The 20,203-nt window shown below is 46.1% G+C and overlaps 1 protein-coding gene across 5 annotated transcripts; it reads right to left on the bottom strand.

Moving 5' to 3' along the window:
* Positions 1-1,304: 1,304 nt before the first annotated feature.
* ADGRG5 (adhesion G protein-coupled receptor G5) lies at positions 1,305-19,603 on the bottom strand. 5 transcript variants are annotated; one of them, XM_083751461.1, is made up of 15 exons: positions 19,205-19,603; positions 18,926-19,016; positions 17,430-17,553; positions 15,790-15,905; positions 14,845-14,977; positions 13,859-14,006; positions 11,305-11,439; positions 9,866-9,982; positions 8,452-8,494; positions 7,708-7,817; positions 7,335-7,456; positions 5,857-6,125; positions 3,608-3,707; positions 1,724-1,998; positions 1,305-1,619 (listed from the first exon to the last, which is right to left on the bottom strand). In XM_083751461.1, the coding sequence occupies exons 4-15, from the start codon at positions 15,848-15,850 to the stop codon at positions 1,525-1,527; spliced, it is 1,608 nt and encodes a 535-aa protein (XP_083607587.1). In that variant the 5' UTR covers positions 15,851-15,905; positions 17,430-17,553; positions 18,926-19,016; positions 19,205-19,603; the 3' UTR covers positions 1,305-1,524. The 5 variants fall into 5 exon arrangements, with proteins under 5 accessions (XP_083607587.1, XP_083607588.1, XP_083607589.1 ...); XM_083751462.1 differs by lacking the exon at positions 17,430-17,553; XM_083751463.1 differs by lacking the exon at positions 18,926-19,016.
* Between the last annotated feature and the right edge of the window lie 600 nt (positions 19,604-20,203).

Here is a 20,203-nt window from a genome sequence, read left to right as displayed (position 1 = left end):
ACATTTTGCTATGTGTTAAGCTTTGGTAATATTGTGGAAATCAGAACACAAAATAATCATTTGAAACATATGCCAGCGGCATCACTTTATTTTTCTGAAATGCATATCAGGAGAGTCACCTTGAACATCTGTGCCATTGGTGCTCTGAACATTGTACAAAGAGCAAAACATTTATACAATAGTTGGCACACAATGAGCATGAGAGTTACTTCCTCAAATATACTGGAAGATTACAAAAGTTGTAAGAAGATTTCAAGAAGTTACTAAAATAGTTTTGTCCTTTTAAATCAGCTTACATAGCAATTGTTTTGCTTTACTGGAATTTTGAAGCGAGAACATTTTTGCTGATATCACTAATAGAGCAGACAAGGAACAAAAGGAAGTCAAGTCAAATATAAAAGTAAGCAGAGATAAGAAAACTGTCCAGCTCAGAGTAGGTACATGAGTTGAAGGCTACACATTATCTGCAGTGCAGCCTTCAGCTGGATGGTTTACTTTTGGGCAATCATGGCAAATCTTTCCTATAGGAACATAGGAATCTGCCTTATACAGAGTCAGACCAGGCTCTCCAGGCTTCAAATGAGGATGTCCTTCATTCAGATCTCACCTTTGCTGTGAACTCCCAAGGTGGCCTCAGGCTTGCCACCCTCTCCAGTCCTGTATAAGGATGCTGCCTGCCTGCAAATCCTACATACAGGTAGGACAAAGAGAGAGAAGCATGCTACAAGTTGGAGGGTGGAAGTCTGATGTGGTGAGTACAATATGGGATTCAGCAAACAAACACATTGTTTTTTCTGTGCTGACCATTTTTCAGTAGCACCCCATACCAGGTTGCAGAGTATCAGCCTTTGGAATCTCGTCCTTCTGCCATTTGACATTTCCTGCTAGCTCACTGGAGCATGTATTCAACAATATCAATGCTAACTTCATTGGGTAAGAAATTTACAGGAAGGAGCTGTGAGGATAGGAAATGCTTCAGTGACTCTGATGCATCTTGCCTGAGCAATGGCACAAACTCATGAGACAACCCCAACACTACAAATGAGTGCGTGCTGCTGGAAAAGATGACATTTGTGCACAGGTTCATTGCAGTTCAGAGCAGGGTGAAGAGGAGAAAGGTCATGAAGCAGAGATGGGGTGCCTCCAGATGGATGTCTTATGACAGCTGTATGCAATGACCATCCTTTTACTCTCACAGTGTGGATGGGGATGGATTTGTATCTGACCCTCCGCTGCTCCATCCACTAAACCGGAGATGTGTCATGGGCTCAAGCCACCTGGAGGAATGCCTGTTTGCATTCCATCATCCTTGACATTGGCCATGCTGGCTGAGGCTCATGGGAGTTGGAGTCCAACAACATCTAGAGGGCAACAGATTCCCAATCCCTGATTTAGACCACATGCATATACTTGCCTTCCTTCCTCCTCCTATGAAGATTCCCTTTTGGAAGGCAACACCCACTAAATTTCCAGAATTTGGGCATCCTTTCGTTCCAAGGCTTTGCCAGTCATGTGATGCTGCAGTCACTGAGATGAACGAGATAAACGAGAGCCTGTTGTTGAGATGTTGTCCTGCGAATGGGACCTCAAGGTGCAGTACCAGAGGCAGATGAAAAGCCCTGTGAGCAAAGAGAGCAGCTTCAGTAGGTTTGGAGGGGCTGCAAATTGGGAAGCGTTAAGGGAGAGAAGCATTGGCTCCCAGCAACCTGCTGAGCTCACAAACCTTGAAGTGAGTTGAGGACAGTGAACAGGAAGATCTGTGGGACCGAGAGCACCCCGAAGGAGAAGAAAACCGACGCCCAGGTGGCACCCAGGAGGCATGTCAGCCCAAGAACTGTCACCATGTCCTTACAGGAATGCTCTTTCCGCTGCCGAGGACTGGCTCGGAGCTGCCTGAGCCTCCAAACCACCAAGGTCAAGACAGCCATATTGAAGACTATGGTGCCACTGCAGTAAATCAGGTTGAAGTAATGCACTGTGGGAGAAGTGATCCAGCACCTGCAGGAGGAGAGAACTCAATGAGACACTTCCAGATTCTCTTTCTTCTTTTCATATGGGTAGGGGGAGAGAATACAAGAGGAGATTAGCCCCAACGCTTCCCACAGCCCTCACAGGAGGAGGCCACAGTGCAGAAGGTCCTGTGTTCAAACCCCAGTATCTCCAGGTAGGGCTGAGAAGAAGCAGATTTAGGGGAGTGCAGCCGTTTCAGTCACAACTGGGCACAGAGCCTCAGGGGCACCATAAGGGATGCCGCAACAATGTTGTAGAATGGAAGATGGGGGGAGGCTCCAAATTTTCAGTAGTTAGCTGGCTATCATGGCTCTCCTAGTTCAAATTAGGATCTTTATTCAGCGCACACAAGGAGCAAACACACACATGCTTAAGGACAGGTATCCTCTTCTCTCTCTTGCTCACTCTCTCTACACACACAAACAAACAAACAAACAAACAAAAAAACAAAACAAAACAAAACACTATTACTTAACTTACTATTAGTATGGGTTCTCTGGCAAAATTGCCAGGCCCACATTGAAAATGGTTAGGGATTTTTCCACTCTTTAGATCAAGGTATGTGCATGTTGCTGTGCAATCTGCTGCCTGCTTAAATTGCAATTTTGCCATCACAAGCAGCACTTATGTATTCTGTCACTTTCATTCATTCTTTCTTTATTCCTTTGTTTGTAAGACCTTCTTGTGGACATAGAGTCAACGGCAGACACATATTCATAAAAGGATGGACGTCATAACTCCAGCAAAAGACCCCAAAGCTCTTGGGGGGGGTGATTACACAGAAGTGCTTGGGCACCCAAGTGGGTTCAGACACATATTGCAACAACAGCACAACTGTGGTAGGTGCTGAGAGAGGCTCTAAAGTGCAGATGAGCTCCAGCCCTCCTCCTGAACCTGGAGTTTTGGAGGGGGGGCAGAGCAGCAGGGGAGGTACACTACAGAGGCACTGAACGTGTAACTAAGCCTAAGTGCCCATAATTGCATTTCCCCACTAGATATGTGGCTGGGACTGATAGCAGCCTAAACATCTGGAAACCCCCAAGTAGGATAAGACTGCTAAAAATAATTTCCATCACTTTTGCTTCTCCCTTCCCTCTCCTCATCACTTCTTCTCAGATTGTAAGCTTTGTGAGGCAGAAACCTGATGTTACTAAATAAAGCATGGGTAGGCAAACTAAGGCCCAGGGGCTGGATCCGGCCCAATCGCCTTCTAAATCCAGCCCGTGGACGGTCAGGAAATCAGCGTGTTTTCACATGAGTGGAATGTGCCCTTTTATTTAAAATGCACCTCTGCGTTATTTGTGGGGCCTGCCTGGTGTTTTCACATGAGAAGAATATGTGCTTTTATTTAAAATGCATCTCTGGGTTATTTGTGGGGCATAGGAATTCGTTCATATATTTTTTTCAAAATATAGTCTGCCCCCCCCCACAAGGTCTGAGGGACAGTGGACCAGCTCCCTGCAGAAAAGGTTTGCTGACCCCTGAAATAAAGCGTCCCACTCACTGATGGCACTACATAAATCAACAATACCCACATGATGAAATAATTTGCTACCAAGAATATTGGTCCACCCCCCCCCCCCCCCCCGAAACTCACATGGTACTGTTGCGGTGAGCAGAGCTGGTTTGGATACCATAACGGCCATAAATTTGGCTGTTGCTCAGGAAGATGATCACCACTGCTAAGCCAGGGAAGCCTGTTGGATCCAAGAATGCACAGTGGTAAAGGCACAAAGAAGATTCACGAGCATTGCGATCCTAAGCACAACCACACATACAAGATAAAAGGTACACTCATTGCATGTTCTACAGAGCTCAAACCTATCCAGATCGCCTGCCACACAGCCTACATCTGGAATAAATAATGTCATTTCAATGTCTTAAGCCACAAAAGATGCCCAAGGCCAATGTAAGTTAAATCAGCCTAAAGTTACACCCAGTGGCGTAGCGTGGGGGGTGCAGGGGGGGCCAGCCACACCGGGTGCAACATCTGGGGGTTAGGGTTAGGGTGTGCAAATCCACGGGTTAGGGGGCGCAAATTACTTGCCTTGCCCCGGGTGCTGACAACCCACGCTACGCCACTGGTTACACCAGATCCAAACTCTGCTCAGCAGCAGGGCTAATGCTGGGTGGAGGAAACAAGCCTTGAAAATAGTGTTTGGGTTACACCACCCTTTCTGCTGGTTTAACTTACATGGGGTTGCCAGGTCATGTGGCCAAGATGAATGGGCTTAGGATCCAGCCTAAGTCTCCCACCTCCCTGGTCAGGCCCCTGCTACACCCACAGAACGCTTATGCCGGCTCAGTCAATCAAATATTTATTATGGCCATAGACCTGCATAAGTAGGGTGGGATACAGTCATTTAGAATCTGTCAAATGTCAAATCTGTAAAACTGAGATCCAGCGCTGAGGGCCTTCTGGCAGTTCCCTCACTGCGAGAAGTGAGGTTACAGGGAACCAGGCAGAGGACCTTCTCAGTAGTGGTGCCTGCCCTGTGGAACGCCCTCCCTTCAGATGTGAAGGAAAGAAGCAGCTATCTTCTCTTTAAAAGACATTTGAAGGCAGCCCTGTTTAGGGACGTTTTTAATATTTAATGCTGTATTGCTTTTAACACTCAATTGGAAGCCGCCCAGAGTGGCTGGGGAGGCTCAGTCGGATGGGCGGGGTATAAATAATAAATTATTATTATTATTATTATGGAAAGCTAAAAAGTATTAAAACAGAAGGTATATGTAAAAGACGATAAGAATCTAAAAGAAACTAAAAGAATCTAAAAGAAGGGTTAGGAGCATTAAACAGATGTAGAAGAACATGAAAGTTTAGTATATAAAACACTACAGCTATCAATTTAGAGAGCACTTTGATGTGAGTGTTCACTAAATCTAGTCTGTGGCTCAGGTCATCATCTGACGAATTTTGAACACTGCTGTGGAGAATCTGGCAACATTGTACGTTGTAGCAGGGTTGGAAATTGTTCCGGCTTAAGATCTGCTAGGCTCAGCTCAGCCAGCTGGGTGCCAGCTAAGTCAGGATGGAGGAGTTATATGCCAGAGTATCTCTGGATAAACCAAGAATGACGGAGTTAACTCAGCCAACCTGATCCACACTTTCCAGACTAATACACAGTTATCCCTCAGTTTTCACACTTCTCTGAATTTTATTAGGCAGTTCTTGGCTCAAACAATACACCAAAATCCATACTTGAGGTTAAAATGTGGTTGTTGTTTTCTCTCTTTTTAAGTGTGTTTTAGGATAAAAGGCATTCAAAAAGTGTATTCTAAGGTAAAATGCTGAATCTTCCTTGTAGGTGTGGCATAGATTTCCATCCTCAAGCTGCCACCTTAAACAAGAAAGGGGCTGCCTAGTGCAGGCCTAGACACTTCAGTCGAATGCAAAGCAGAAGGTCATGCCCACATTTTACCTTCAGGGAAGCACAGGGAGAAATTCATAGGTTCTCATTTTTCTGTAAACCTACCTAATTCACACTTCCTGAAGCAATGCACAAGCTGAAACACAGCAAGACTTTGAAATTTGCACTTCTTTGAATTTTGTGATCCAGTTCTCCAACCAAAGTAGGCAAATACAAGTGTGTATATCAGGCTTCCTCAACCTCAGCCCTCCAGATGTTTTTGTCCTACAACTCCCATGATCCCTAGCTAGCAGGACCAGTGGTTAGGGATGGTGTGAATTGTAGTCTCAAAACATCTGGAGGGTTGAGGAAGCCTGGTGTATATTATGGGGGAAGTCTGCACACATTGCTGTTTTAATGTTTCATTTGCTATTGTAAGCATACCAGAGATGGTTATTAAAAAGATATAACGGGGTGAAATCATATTGATCCTCACCCCAGCCAACTGAACACAGTTTAAGGAGGTAGCGCATGATGTATGAGTTGTAGACTCGGATCACGAGCAGGTAGAGGTGGAAGCCTTCGATGGCCATCCAGGTCAGGCAGCAGAGCAGAGAGTAATGGAGGAAAGCGGCTGCGGCTGTACACAACCACGAAGAGCTGGCTGATGCTGGGAAACTGCTGCCCAGAAAGGAAACATTGAGAAGGAAGAGGGCTCCCAGAAGGTTCATGTGGATCTTTGTTGTGGAATCATGCTGGATTTTCCTGCAAAAGGTATTAAAATTGAGAGTTTTGCTGACTCAGTAAAGGACAGGGCAGACACTGTGCTGGTATACTCTTTCTAGTACTTAATGGGATCTCAAGGCTGTGGAAGTGGCTTTAGGCATGAGATCTTTGCATCCTTTACAGCAGAATGTGATGTGTATCTCCTGAGGAGCAAATCCCATTGAGTTCAATGAGACCTACTCTCGGGTACGTGTGCATATGACTGCAGTCTTAAAATTGTAAGGATTTCAGTTTTTTAAAAAAGGTCAAGTTACTAGATCTCATGGGGTGAGTTAAATACAGAAGGGGGAATCTGCAGACCAGGTCTTGATCAAGGTGTCCTTCCTTTGGGAGGAAGGGTGGGATATAAATGTAATAAACAAAAACTTTAAAGAGAGAGTGTTTGCATGTATATGAGGGGAACCATCTACACAAACCTAGAGTGGAGTCCCTAAGACAGTTGGATGGCGCCTTGTATGTCTCCTTCCAGCAACTCCTGCAACCACGCTGGTGCCAAATGTATTGCGCTTCTTTCCTTTGGACTGCATCAACTGTCATCTGGGCTGCCCAGGTCCTCCATACACATTGCCTAGGCTTGTGCCCCAGGGAGAACACTTCAGTGCTGCTAACTCAGCAGTTTGACTTCACCCCCAGAGGCGCACTCCACTGACTCTGGAGACAGACCGGTGCCAACCACAAATTGTGTGTACTGTACAATGTTATGCAAATGCTTTCAATGGAGCAACAGCTACCCCTAGTGGCCAGCAGAGGCTGGGAGAATATTTTCAAAGAGAAATCACGTTTCCATAAATTTGCTTACAGAATCATTTAATGAAGAGATGCCGAAGTTTTCAAAACAGCTAGGAAATCCCACACTACCAAAACCGGCTTGGAAGAACCCCAAACAACTATCATTTTATTCTTCATAGTCTGGGGCTGGAAGCAGGCAATAGTTTTTCAGAGGCTTGAAGGAGCGACCATTACTCATGCTCTGCATAGTCATCCCCTCTTGCGTCAGGTCAGACAGGTGCTGCAGGTATTTGCAATGTTTCAAAAACCTGCACTACATATTTGACAGAAGCGTTTATACCACAGGAACCAAAATGCACTCCTAAACCACTATCAGATCTTATTTTTTAAAAAATATTGCCTGCCTTTAATGCAGGAAGCAGATTTCTTAGGTATTGACTGAAGGAGCACTGTACTTACCGGGATAAAATGTAGAAAAAGATAGTGAGCAGGCATGCAAAAGCAGAGATACTGCAGCCTATGTTGGTGATATAGGTCAGAGGAGCCAGCAGAGATTCATCCAGAGTGGTTGGGGAGATTTGCTAAATGAGCAGAGAAGGATGAGAATGCAAAGACGAAAACAGAAGGAATTCAGATGAAATGGATATGTATCCTCCCCAACAGGCTAGTTTTCTAGGTGCAAGAGACATTTTTTCATGGAGGAAAGTTCAGTCCTAGGAGCCTGTCTCTGCTCCCCCACCAACCCCACATCAGCTGCCTGAAGTGTTGCAGCCCAGAGAGAGGATGTGGACCCTGAGAGAGGACCTGGGCCACAAGGGAGCCCCACACTTACCACAAGGACAGCAAAGTAGGTGAGGTGGTTGCACTGGCACAGAACCATGCCCTCCCAGCTGATGTTAGTTGTGCAGCCTTCCTGGCTCCAGTTCCCCATGCTGCCCTCTTCTGCCAAAGGGGAGATACCCAACCACACTCAGAAAGCAGCAGGAACAAGGGCCAAACTAGACAAGGGGCCACAAGCAATTGCATGCATACTTTTTTTGAAAGCAGGCAGCGAAGGAGGGGCACATGTGTGTAGGATCCATAGAAGGACCCTAGCAGAAAGGAGAGGAGGGCTTTGTCCCCTACTGTGGTCCTAATTCAGAGGTCAGGCACCCCATGCCTGCTATTTGCATTGGGGAAAGAGGGCGTTTCCGTTGGCACAAATGAGAGGTTTCCTTCCAAAACAATTGGGGGGGGGGGGCTTCAATCCAAATCAGGGTCAGTGCAAGGGGCAAAGGATTAAAGTGCCCCACCTTCATCTCCCCATGTTGTTGTTTTTTAAAAAAAAACCCATTCACACATTGGCTAATTGTGTGAACGGAGTCTCCTCTAATTTGGTCCTAATTAAGGCTGATGCCTCTAGTCCTGTGAACTGTTACATTCAGGATTCTCACAGCAACAGTATCACAGCTTATTTAAAAAAAATACTTGCATTTGTTCCTTTCCCTTGCTTATATGCTGCTTTTGTTAGTTTGTAAACCACTGGCATGGAAATAGGGAGGGAAGAGGATGAATAAGAGGCAAATTCTGGCCTTACCTGTTCCTTCCAGCCAAAAAACACAGGCCACACTGGCATTGGCCTAGAATGAAACAGAGACAAGTTGATGAAAATGCTTTCCTACCTCTAAGGCAGAATTCCTTCAGTGCAACAGAAGAGTGCTTGTCAGGCAGACGGTGATGCCCAGCAACACAATCCCTGCCCTTCTCTGATGATGATGATGATGATGATGATGATGATGATGATGATAATTGCCCCCACTTCACAGCTAAAATATAGGGATGCACAACCATGGCCTGTGCTTTGCACAGCAACCGACTTAAGTTTCCTCCTGTGTCCCTCGTGTCCTGCATTGGAATGTAAAAAGGGAGAAACCAGAAGCATGTGCCTCCCTCTGCAGTAGGGCTTCCTCTGCCCCTCCTCAAAAAATATAAGGACTAGAGGATTTACAGAAATACAACACTAATGGTGAAGCGCAACTGGAGATCATGGCTTGATCATCCAGGTAAATGAACACTGGAACATAAGGAGCCTGCTGGATCAGGCCAGTAGCCCATCTAGTCCAGCACCCTGTTCTTATAGTGATGAACCAGGTGCCTAGAAGAAGTCCACAAGCAGGACCTGAGAACAAGAGCAGTTTCCAGCCTCTGGAATCCAGAGTCAGCTGCCTCTGACTGTGGGCGCAGAATATAGCTACATCTCCCTGAATTAGCCTGTCTTGTATGGTGGAACAATGTAGCTTTGAGGGTCAGGCATGTTATGCTGTGCACAGGACTTTGCAGCCCCCCCCCCCCCCAGTTGTTGGTGCCTTCAAATCTCCCTTTTAGGCCAGTCACATCTTTAGCTGCCCCACATTTGATGTCAGGTACAGGGTAAGTGGGCATGGCGGGGTCAAAACAGCCTCACAGGCCAAGTGGGGAAGCCTGGCTGAAGGTTCCCCTCTGCTGTGCTGCAGTGTTGGAGCTGCAGCCTCACTGCCCTCCCAACTGCTTTTTGCAGAAAAGCTTTGCTTCATTCTCTCAGGAACCTGTAAGAGGAAGGCAGGGGCAGCTAATAGAGTGTCTCCCATGCACTGTTGGCCTAAAATTCTCATCATACCTGCCGATTGGCTATTGGGACTGATGGGAGGCGGAGTCTGACAAATGCAGGGAGTTGTTGTTGTTGTTGTTGTTAATTTATTTATAACCCACCTTTTCTCCTGACAGGGATTCAAGGCAGCTCACAGATAAATAAGAATAGCAAAAAAATATCCCACCCCTTTTATCATTAAAAACAAATAAACATTAATAGAATTAAAAACACCATGTGTGTTTTATTAAAAACATACACATACAATAAACACAGCATAGCGCCAGCTGGACTGTGATTCCAAAACTTGGAGGACACCATGCTGACTAGTCTGGCACAGAACAAACCCTTATTGGGTAACCACTGTGGCTGCAGTACAACTCACCAGTGTGCGGTTGTGCCAAAACCTGATCTCCACTGGTTGACTGAGTTGAGTAACACTGATATTCCCAAAGGTGGCCCCTAAGATGTCATCATTCAGCAAGGAGTGGTTCTTTCTGTCCTACAAGATAAAAAGCAAAAAAGACTTGGCATGGGATCACTGGGGAGGGAGTCTTTAAGCAACCCTCCTCACAATTCCCCCCCTGTTCAGCCAGTAGAGCTGATCAGCAGCAGCAGCAGCAGAGCAGTCCACTCCATTGGGAACAACTGCTTTAAGTTACTCCAGGCACCTCAAGGTGGTTGCTGCCAACAGACCTGGCTTTCCCCACCCCTGTCCTTTACAGATGGAAAAGATGAAAAGGGAGGGAAGCCGCTGGGAATCTGTGTCAGGGAGACAACAAAGGAAGTGTGAGGAAATCAATGTAGTGGTGAACAGGGGGGCTCATTTGTGATGGCTGCCATGGTATTCAAGTAAACCTAGGCTTTGTACATACGCTCATGAGGCCACCCATTCTGCCCTCTTCCAGGTCCAAAAGGACCCACATATTGGTGGTTGGGTGTCAATTGGAGGTGCATAAAACAGTCACTGTCTGTAAACCTTTAAAGCACATTCTTTTCCCTCAGAGAATTCTGGGCACTGCAGTTTGTTAGAAGGGTTAACTACAGTGCTCAGAATTCTCTGAGGGAAGAGAATGTGCTTTGAATATGCTGTGAAGGTACAATGAATACGCCACCTTAGTCACAGCAAGGCATGGCGACAGTAGTTGCACACAAGTTTCTGTGGGAAGGGGGCTTTTGAGAAGAGATGTAAAGGATTAAAAAGAGAGAGAGAGTTGACATTGTGTAAGAGCCAGCAAGGGAGAACGGATGAAGCCCTCCCCAACACACTCAGGACGGCAGCTGTGTTCACGGGTGCTGATAGGATTTGTAGGGCGCCAGAGAATACAGTGACAGAGCAGGTGATCTTCAAATGCCGAGGGTAGACAAGGAGAGGTCAGAGGCAAGGATATGTAAGATAAGAGAGTCATTAAAATGAGCCAGAAAGAGTCACATGAATTGGCTTACCTTTCCTCCACTCTTTGTAGGCACCGTCTGAGCTGAAAAGTTCCATGTTTCAGCAGTTTTATTGCCCCAGAGTTTCCCCCATGAAAATCCACTCTTTAAAGCTCAATCAGCTCTCACGAGCTTTAAGAAGCGGGTTTTTGAGGGGAAAGCTGGGGGCAAAACAAAAAACAAGAAAACCCTGCTCAGACACAGAGTTTTTAAGCACAAACATGTGCCTGGAAAGAGCAGGGCAAACAATAAGTGTGGGTGTCCCCAGTGTAGCACAAATTAGGCTGGCTTTCGCATGACCCTTTCCGGAGTGTACGTGGCCACTGTCTGGGCCCAGTCTCCACCTCCGTCACCCCATTAACCAAACCTCAAGTTCCAGGGAGTGCCTACCTGGAAGAAGCAAGAGGTTTTCAGGTAAATACAGGTGAGCCGCATCTCCTTTGCAGCTGTGCCCTGGGCTCTCTTTGCTAGCTCAGCGGGGAAACGCATGGCGTGTCGGGTTTGGTTCTTCGCCGAGGTCTTGCGCTGCTCAGAGCGAAACAGACATGTACACATTGGAAGGCGTTGTTTTTCATTCAAAAGCATTTATATGCCACCCTCCATTTAAAAAAAATGATGTCAAAACAGTTTGCAATAAATAGTAAGAATAATGAAAACAGAAATTTGTAACTACAGGAGCTGGGGCTTGTTAGAACTAGCACAGAAGACCAAGGAATGCCTGGGCAAATAATTGCTCAATAACTGGTAGAAACCCATCACAACTGATAGAATCATAAAATTGCAGAGTTGGAAGGCGCCCTGAGGGTCATCTAGGGTCATCTAACCCCCTGCAATGCAGGAATCACAGCTAAAGAATTCCTGACATGTGGCCATCCAACCTCTGTTTAAAAACTTCCAATGAAGGAGAGTCCACTACCTCCCAAGGTATAAGGTAAAGGTAAAGGTACCCCTGCCCGTACGGGCCAGTCTTGACAGACTCTGGGGTTGTGCGCCCATCTCACTTAAGAGGCCAGGGGCCAGCGCTGTCCGGAGACACTTCCGGGTCACGTGGCCAGCGTGACATCGCTGCTCTGGCGAGCCAGAGCCGCACATGGAAACGCCGTTTACCTTCCCGCTGGTAAGCGATCCCTATTTATCTACTTGCACCCGGAGGTGCTTTCGAACTGCTAGGTTGGCAGGCGCTGGGACCGAGCAACGGGAGCGCACCCCGCTGCGGGGATTCGAACTGCCGACCTTTCGATCGGCAAGCCCTAGGCGCTGAGGCTTTTACCCACAGCGCCACCAGCGTCCCTAGGTATATCTATGGATAAAATAAAATTTAAAAAGCAGCCAACTGTTTTTCATGTTGCTGTGAGGATCATGTAATGAGGCCCCTTTACATTAACTAATTGCAAACTGAGGCTACTTGTCCACATTCTTGAACCTGATCTGCAGGACACAACTACCCAGGACTGCATTCTGGGGGCCAGGTTAATGAAAAAGTGACAAAGCAGTCATACTGGAGGGTCATCATCCAATGAGCAAGGAACGTACGTGAAGGGACGCTGTGAAATAATAGGAACACATCACCGGGTTCTCATTTCACTTCCAAAAGGAGCATTTGAAGAAAAGCCCAGAGCAAATCACTTGCTCAAATATTCTTAAAAGCAATCTGTTTGGAGGCTGTCAAAGCCACACAATGTTCTCCACGGTTGGGAATGGCATCTAACTGAAAGCAAATAGGGCCACCTTTGACCTTTCACTGAAGTTCTTCTCTGCATGGTTTTGTGAACATATTCGCATTCCTGGCATACCAAGAGCCATGCAGAAAGGAAGCCAGCCAGGACAATGGAAAATAATGTAGGAGAATATTAATAGAGCAGAATCATAGAAATGTAGAGTTTGAAGGAAGGAAGGAAGGAAGGAAGGAAGGAAGGAAGGAAGGAAGGAGCGGTGGTGTAGCAAGGAGGGCACAGGAGTGGTTGCTCCAGGCACAAAATTGTTAAGGGGTGCAAAATGTCAACCCCCAGGAGCTGCCTCAATACAGCTGTGCGCTTCCATCACTAGGCTCTGTTGAAAACGACTTCTCCATGCAAACCAGGAAGTGACCTTTCCAGACAATGGAATGTCTCTTCTTTTCTTATCTATGTGGCTGTGATCTCTTAGGTCATGCGGACGCCGTTAGGCAGTTGAATGCACATGAGTACTCTGTCCATTTCCCTCCAAGGAAGGAGAGTCCACCACCTTCCAATGCATTTTTTAAAAAATTGCATTTACATCCCACATTTTTCTCCCACCCACTGTCCCCACCTCTGCACAGCCTTGGGGGCTAGCAACCCATGCTACACCACTGGGAGTGAGTAGAGGAGGAGGCCACTGCTGTCCATGAGCGTGCTGCCAGAGTCGAGGAGCAGGAAGTGGTACGCACTGAGCAGCAGTGTTGAGCACCCAGCAGCGGTAGCAAGGAGCAGGAGGTGGGGGACTGTGCAGGGGCTTTTGCCTCTAGCAGCAAAATGTCCTGGGCTAGTCCTGACACCACCTCTTTCCTTAAAATCAGTCATTTGAACACAAATATAGGTGGTTCCAGCAATGGGAGCCCATCCACACCTGCCCAGAGACATTGTAGACATATACCAAGATCGCAGTCGCCACTTCCTTCTTCCTTCTCCGCCTGGGGGATGTGCAGGGAGGGAAAGACAGGGACAACCTAACCAAGGGGAGGATTTTCAAGCATGTATCACAGAACCACACCTAGCACTGTGGGAAGCAGGATTGCACACTGAGGGTGAGCATGCTTGAGTCTGGATTGAGGAAAAACTGTGTCTTTGCGCTACAGGTGGGTTAGTGGGTTCAAAACTTGGTGCATTTTCAAAGCATGTCTACCACTCTATGTGTCTCTGCTGGGTATTCATTCTAGGTAGCAAGAATCAGCAGCAGGGTGTGAAGATAGCGGGAAAATACTAACCATTAAGCTGTCGCTGCTGATATTCAGTCCTCTGAAATCACTAAGATTTATCCTGAATATTAATGTTTGAATATTGTCATGCACAACAGTGAGATTCTCTGTCAGCAGACTGGTTTGCAGCAGGGTCTTCTCCAAATTTTCTTTGGCTCTGAAAGTGGAGAATTGTTGAGAGAAAGTGTGTAAATGCTTAAGGGTTGCACTTGGAAACACAGAGCTGCCAAGGGCCTCAATGGATGCTGGCACAGATTGGGAGGATTATTTACATACTTATCTCATTAAATTCCTCTCACACCTTTCCTCAAAAGAGTTTAAGGTGCTGGTCATGTTTTCCCTCCTCCTCCGAGTTGTTTAACCCCCAACCCCATTTCTTCTCAGGGCACTTTGGAAATTGTAGCTGTCTGAGAGGAATAGAGATGGCCTAATATGGGACGCAGGTGGCGCTGTGGGTTAAACCACAGAGCCTAGGACTTGCTGATCAGAAGGTTGGCGGTTCGAATCCCCGCAACGGGGTGAGCTCCCATTCATCGGTCCCTGCTCCTGCCAACCTAGCAGTTCGAAAGCACGTCAAAGTGCAAGTAGATAAAAAGGTACCGCTCCAGCGGGAAGGTAAATGGCATTTCCGTGCACTGCTCTGGTTTTTCAGAAGTAGCTTAGTCATGCTGGCCACATGACCCGGAAGCTGTACGCCGGCTCCCTCGGCCAATAAAGCGAGATGAGTGCCGCAACCCCTGAGTAGGCCACGACTGGACCTAATGGTCAGGGGTCCCTTTATCTTTAACATTCTCAGCATTCTTAACAAACTACAATACCCAGGATTTTCTGGGGGGGGAGTAATGACTGTGGTACAATACTGCTTTTAATGTATCATGCAGATGGGGCCTGAACTGTGTCTGGGTGGAGTTAGGACTTTCCCACTGCGAAATCTAATGTTCAGGTACAGCATTTGCTGAGGGAAAGAAACATCTGTATCTGAGATTGGAACTTACCTCCTCAGCTCCTTCCTTTCAGAGACACATCCTTCTTTCTGGTGCCTCTCAAATATTCTCATGGCTTTCTCCACATCACTCTTCGCGCCAAGATCCAAAGGTAGCCTGGTTGTTTTCCTGCTGGGTGCTGCCCCTTAGCAACAGTGAGGGAAAGACAGGCCGTCAGTGTAGAGGAAACAGCACGTACTACCACCATGAACATCACCTCCACATCACCTCCAGCAACAACACAAATGAGTCCTGCACCATGCACAGGGAGAAGGGACACATAAATGTGGACCTTGGAAAATTTAGGATTCCCTAAGGACATAAAAAGAACCTGCTGGATCAGGCCAATGCCCCACTTAGTCCAGCATCCTGTTCTCACAGTGGCCAACCAGATGCCTGTGGAAAACCAGTAAGCAGGAGTCAAGCACAGAAGCCCTCTCTCCCCCTGTGGTTTCCAGAAACTGCTATTCAGAGGCAGAGCATAGCCATCATGGCTAGTAGCCATTGATAGGCTTCTCCATTAATTTGTCTCATCCTCTTTTAAAGCCAGCCAAATTTGTGGCCATCCCTGCATCCTGTTTAACGGTGCACTATGTGAAGGACTTCCTTTTCTGTGTCCTGACTCTTTCAACAATCAGCTTCATTGGATGTCCACAGGTGGAAGCGTGATGAGAGAGGGAGGAAAAATTTCCCACTCTCCCCTTTCTCTATGCATCATCTTATACACTCCTATCATGTTGCCTCTTACTCTCCTTTTCTCTGAACTTAAAAGTCCCCAAAGCTATAACCTTTCCTCATGGGAGAACCACGAGGAAAATACAGAAGGATGTTAATTTGATGGCTATGCCATATGGAGAAAATGAAGTGTGGCACCCCTGGGTCTCCCTGGCGCACAACTCCCTCTTAGGAAATCAGGATTGCCCACCTCCTCGCCCCTAATTAAGACATCTTTCCTACCTGGTATCTGGTCCATAAAAGCTGCACATGCAAAGAGAAAAAGGCAAAATCCTGTGCCCATCTCTGTATTGCCGGAAATGTAGCGCAGGTCCCCAAACACCACAAATGGCTGGGAGCTGTTTACAATGTGAAGAAGAAACTGAAATGAGGTAGAGTAAGGTTACGGGCACATTTGTGTATTTGGAAGCTGCAAGACAAAAAGAAGAAGAAACCCTCTTTCCAGACTCATCTGGACTGCATTTAAAACAGGATAAAATGTGTCAAATAACATTTTGTTGATGCACCCAGCAAAAAGCCGCTTTGACTCCTGCTGCTGGAGCTACCTGCTATGTCTGAATTTGCTCTCAGCCATGAACCAGTAGCGTTCTTTGCTCCCACAACTGATCTAAGGAACCTCATGGGGGAGCAGAAATACCACCCTTCAAATGTATGGCGAAAAAATTAAAAACTGGGTCTGCAAATGCATGTTTGGGCTACCAGTGGGCCCCGCATCTGAAAAGTTTAAAGGCTGCTGCTGGAGTTAAAAAGCGACCTTCAACAAATACGCTTGCCATGGCGAGGATGGTGCCGTCACTTAGGAAGAGGGGGAAGTGGCCAACCTGCCTCCTGACTCTGAAGCCACAGAAGAGAGCAGGATCATTCAAGCAGCTGCTTGGCAAATCCCTTCCCTGCCTCCAGCTCTGAAGCTGGAAGGAAGGATGGGGGCTGTTTGGCAGCTGCATGGCAAATATGGAAAGCCCTAGCCACACATGGCTAAACTGGCAACCTTCCTCTCTACTGGTGTTGCCTCTTCAGAGTGCTGGACACTTCCTGCCTGAGAGCATCCTGTGCACCTTACGGGGATGGTGCCCAACATAGCCCACTCCTAGCCTCTCAGGTCTCCCCCTCAGGAAAAGCTGGGTGACTTGGCAACCTGGATGTTGGTGACTTTATTTTTGGGCTTGGCCAAGAAGGCCAGCCGGAAACTGTAGATCCTGGGTGAAAAGGATCTTAGAAGAGTCACTGTCTGTCAAATTAAACCATTCAGAGGAAACCCAAATTGCAAGGGATCTGAAAAAAGGCATTTGAAGCCAGTTTGGGCAGGATAAAAAAAACAAAAGAAGAAAGCTTATAAATGTGTGAAAACCAAATTGGGGCCTTCGGATAGAGCAGCCTATAAGCCTAATACTTAAACAATCAAGCACATATTGTGCCTGGGCATGCAGTTATGCTAAGAGGGTGGGAGGTAAGCAATCTACACAATGGAATTTTTGTGCCCCTGTGTGGGCAGTGGTGTGCCTATGTTCTAGCATCAAGGTGCCCACAAACATGACATGAGGAAGGCAACAGTAGCATGGTGCAGGGACTCGGGCTCAAAAGGGACATTGTGGCATTTGATAAGTTCCAGAACTTGCTTTTATCCACAGTAGATCAAATTGTGACACACATTCTCAGCTCAGAACTGCAAATCTAAGCAAATAAGAGATGCAATCTAGTAAAAAAAACCCACACTTTTTTTGTTAACTGATACAGATTTTGTCATATGCTTAACCTCAACTGTGACGCTGTATGAAAGCGAGCTTTTCTCATTAATTACTGCATTTCACAGAAAAAAGACTTGAAATGCATTTGTTAAAAAAAAGAAAAGAATTATGACTCACTTTTTCCTTTATTTCTTTGTGTGTGTGTGCCTTATTTCGCCTTAATGTGCCTTCAATTTTCTGTGGCTGCATTTATTATGGCTAGGGGCCTCAAAAGCCAGAAGTGGTCCAGACCTCCAAAAACCTGAGATGCAAAGAAAGTAGAATTTGTGGAGGCCTCTGTGGAAAGGTTGGAGGAGTTGGTTATGCTTAACCTGGTGAAGAGGCAATTAAGAGGCAAAATGAGAACCATCTTCACACATCTGAAGGGTTCTTGCCAACATGATGAAGCAAATTTGTTGCTCCAAAGAATAATAAGACAAGAACCAACTAGAAAAGAGGAGATTGAGAGATGATATGATTGCCATCTTCAACTATCTGAAGGGATGTCACCTGGAAGATGGAACAAACTTCTTTTCTTCTGCTCCAGAGGGGAAGGTCTGAACCATGGATTCAAATGACAAGAAAGGAGATTCTGACTAAACATCAGGAAGAGTTTTCTGATAGTAAGAGCCATTCAACAGTGGAATGGATTACCTCAGAAGGTGGTAGGCTCTCTTTCATTGGAGGTTTCTAAGTAGAGATTGGATGGCCATCTGTCAGGGATGCTTAAGATGGATTGCTGCATCACAAGGATTAGACTAGATGACCCTGAGGATCCATCCCAACGCTACAATTCTATGATTCTATGGAACAAACTACAAGAAAGAGTATTTGGGCTAAACATTAGGAAGAATTTCCTGATGGTATAAGATGTTCACGAGTGGGAAATACTGCCTCCAGATGTTAGGGATTTTAAAGGAGAAGCTGAATAGCCACCTATAACATTTGGAATCCCTTTCAACTCTGTGAATCAAAGATGCATGCGCACACATTCAACCTCAGGGGGTTAACTCCAGACCGGGAACAAGGCTGCAACCTAAAATATTCTGGTATATGCCAGGACACTCAAACACAACTTTTAAAAGAGAACCTGAACATATTCCCCGAAAGCAAAAATAGGAAAATGGATTTACTAGGGACCAGTATTAGTACAGTAGGGGTTTCCAACTATTTTGGACCAGGGGGCACTTCTTAAATTTTGAGAGAGTTTGGGGGGGGGGGGACACCAGTCACAAAATGACTGCCATGGGAGGATGACATAATGCAAAATCAGAGAGAATACAGTCATGGTGAAGTTTTTCCCATGATTGTATTTTCACACGATAATTCTGCCTAGAAAATAAGACAGAAGCAGGAAAAGTGCATTAAAGGGGATGGCGAAACAGCAGAACCAAACATCTAATTTATCAATCACAGCTCTGACTTCACTTGTTTGCTACAAACAGAGGGGGGAGTAGGCTGGCCTGTTCATTTCACAGAAATGACTTAAAAGGGTACCTGCACATTTTGTTTCATAACTTTCTTTCTAAGCGGGCCGGGGACTTGCTTAAAAAAGAAAGAAAGTGCAGTGCCTAAGCTGTAGAAAGACACCCAGAGAATATGATGGCCTGATTTGGCCATGATAAAGCACTTACATCCAACCAAGTCCTCAAGGAGAGTTTGGTCCCACCACGATGATTTTAATTTGTTTCTTTTCTGTGGCGTTCTTCTCCCATGTCAGCCTCACTGTAAGGTGCATTAGCATGTCATTAAAAAAAAAAAAAAAACATTTCCTGGCCTATACAGATGGCTTCCTGAAGCAGGAAAAGGAAATTCTACATCAAACACTTGATCAAAATACACATCACTATGCGAAAAGACTCAAATCTATCAGAGCTGAAAATGGGTGTGGAGGGCAAATGTTGACAACTCACCCGCACTCTGTGGAGTGTGCTGCTGCTTTCCGATGTTCAGACCACTGGAAAATGCACGTGGCTTGTTTCCTCTGCTAGCTTGTAAGCAAGTGAAGGCGGAGGCCTCGGATGCGATTTAGCAGCAGCAAATTTTGGACAAGCCACTCCCCTTGGGCTATAACTTCACCAGCTCCAGGACCTTGCAGAGAGATGCGAGCTGAGGTCCATTCCCAGAATGCAAACCACAGACAAGCAAAGGCTGCGAAAGGGGGAAGGAAGAGGATGGAGATGACCGAGATATCCGTGAAAGGACTGCAGAGCTAAGGAGAAGTTCAGTTGAGGAAGTTGAGGAAATGCAGCAAACAGGCAGAGCAAAGAACGCATCTGAAAGCAGCACCTGCACAGGGAGATCTTTGTCAAACAGAAAATAAAGGTTACAGATAGGTAGCCGTATTGGTCTGCCATAGTCAAAACAAAACAAAATCCTTCCAGTAGCACCTTAAAGACCAACTAAGTTAGTTCTTGGTATGAGCTTTCGTGTGCATGCACACTTCTTCAGATACACACATCTGAAGAAGTGTGCATGCACACGAAAGCTCATACCAAGAACTAACTTAGTTGGTCTTTAAGGTGCTACTGGAAGGAAATTTTTTTGTTTAGAAAATAAAGGCTTTTTCTCTCTCCCTGATCTGTAATGGTTATATCACCTCTCAAGAGGAATGTAATGGGATGTTTCTGATATTAGGGAACAGATTAACTGGTTTTAATATTGCATGTGTACATTGTTGCTTAACTAGAGATGAGGGTGGGGAGGATCTGCCAAACTCAGATTTGCCTGATTCAGTCTGGGCACAAGATGACTCTGAATTGGATCCAGAGCCCACCTCTTAGAGGTGCCCGCAGCCTAAAGCAGCTAGGAATTACACTTGGAATTACAATGGAGCAAGTCCCCTTGGGAATGACAGGAGCTGATTATGTTCTGTCACTCTCAGCAAGAATTGTTTGAGGAGGAAACATGGA

This window comes from Podarcis gaigeae (assembly GCF_964106915.1).
Source record: "Podarcis gaigeae genome assembly, chromosome: 8".
NCBI classification, from domain to species: Eukaryota; Metazoa; Chordata; class Lepidosauria; order Squamata; family Lacertidae; genus Podarcis; species Podarcis gaigeae.
Note: the sequence above shows the minus strand (reverse complement) of the source record. Positions and strands in the feature narration are given on the sequence as shown.

Excerpts from the sequence above, each read along its gene's own strand:
- ADGRG5 (XM_083751461.1), bottom strand. The coding sequence starts at position 15,850 with ATGGGCACAGGATTTTGCCTTTTTCTCTTTGCATGTGCAGCTTTTATG. Across the intron at positions 8,495-9,865 it reads TTTGGCACAACCGCACACTG|GCCAATGCCAGTGTGGCCTG; the intron begins GTGAGTTGTACT and ends GTTTCATTCTAG. Across the intron at positions 7,818-8,451 it reads TTTTTGGCTGGAAGGAACAG|AAGAGGGCAGCATGGGGAAC; the intron begins GTAAGGCCAGAA and ends CCCCTTTGGCAG.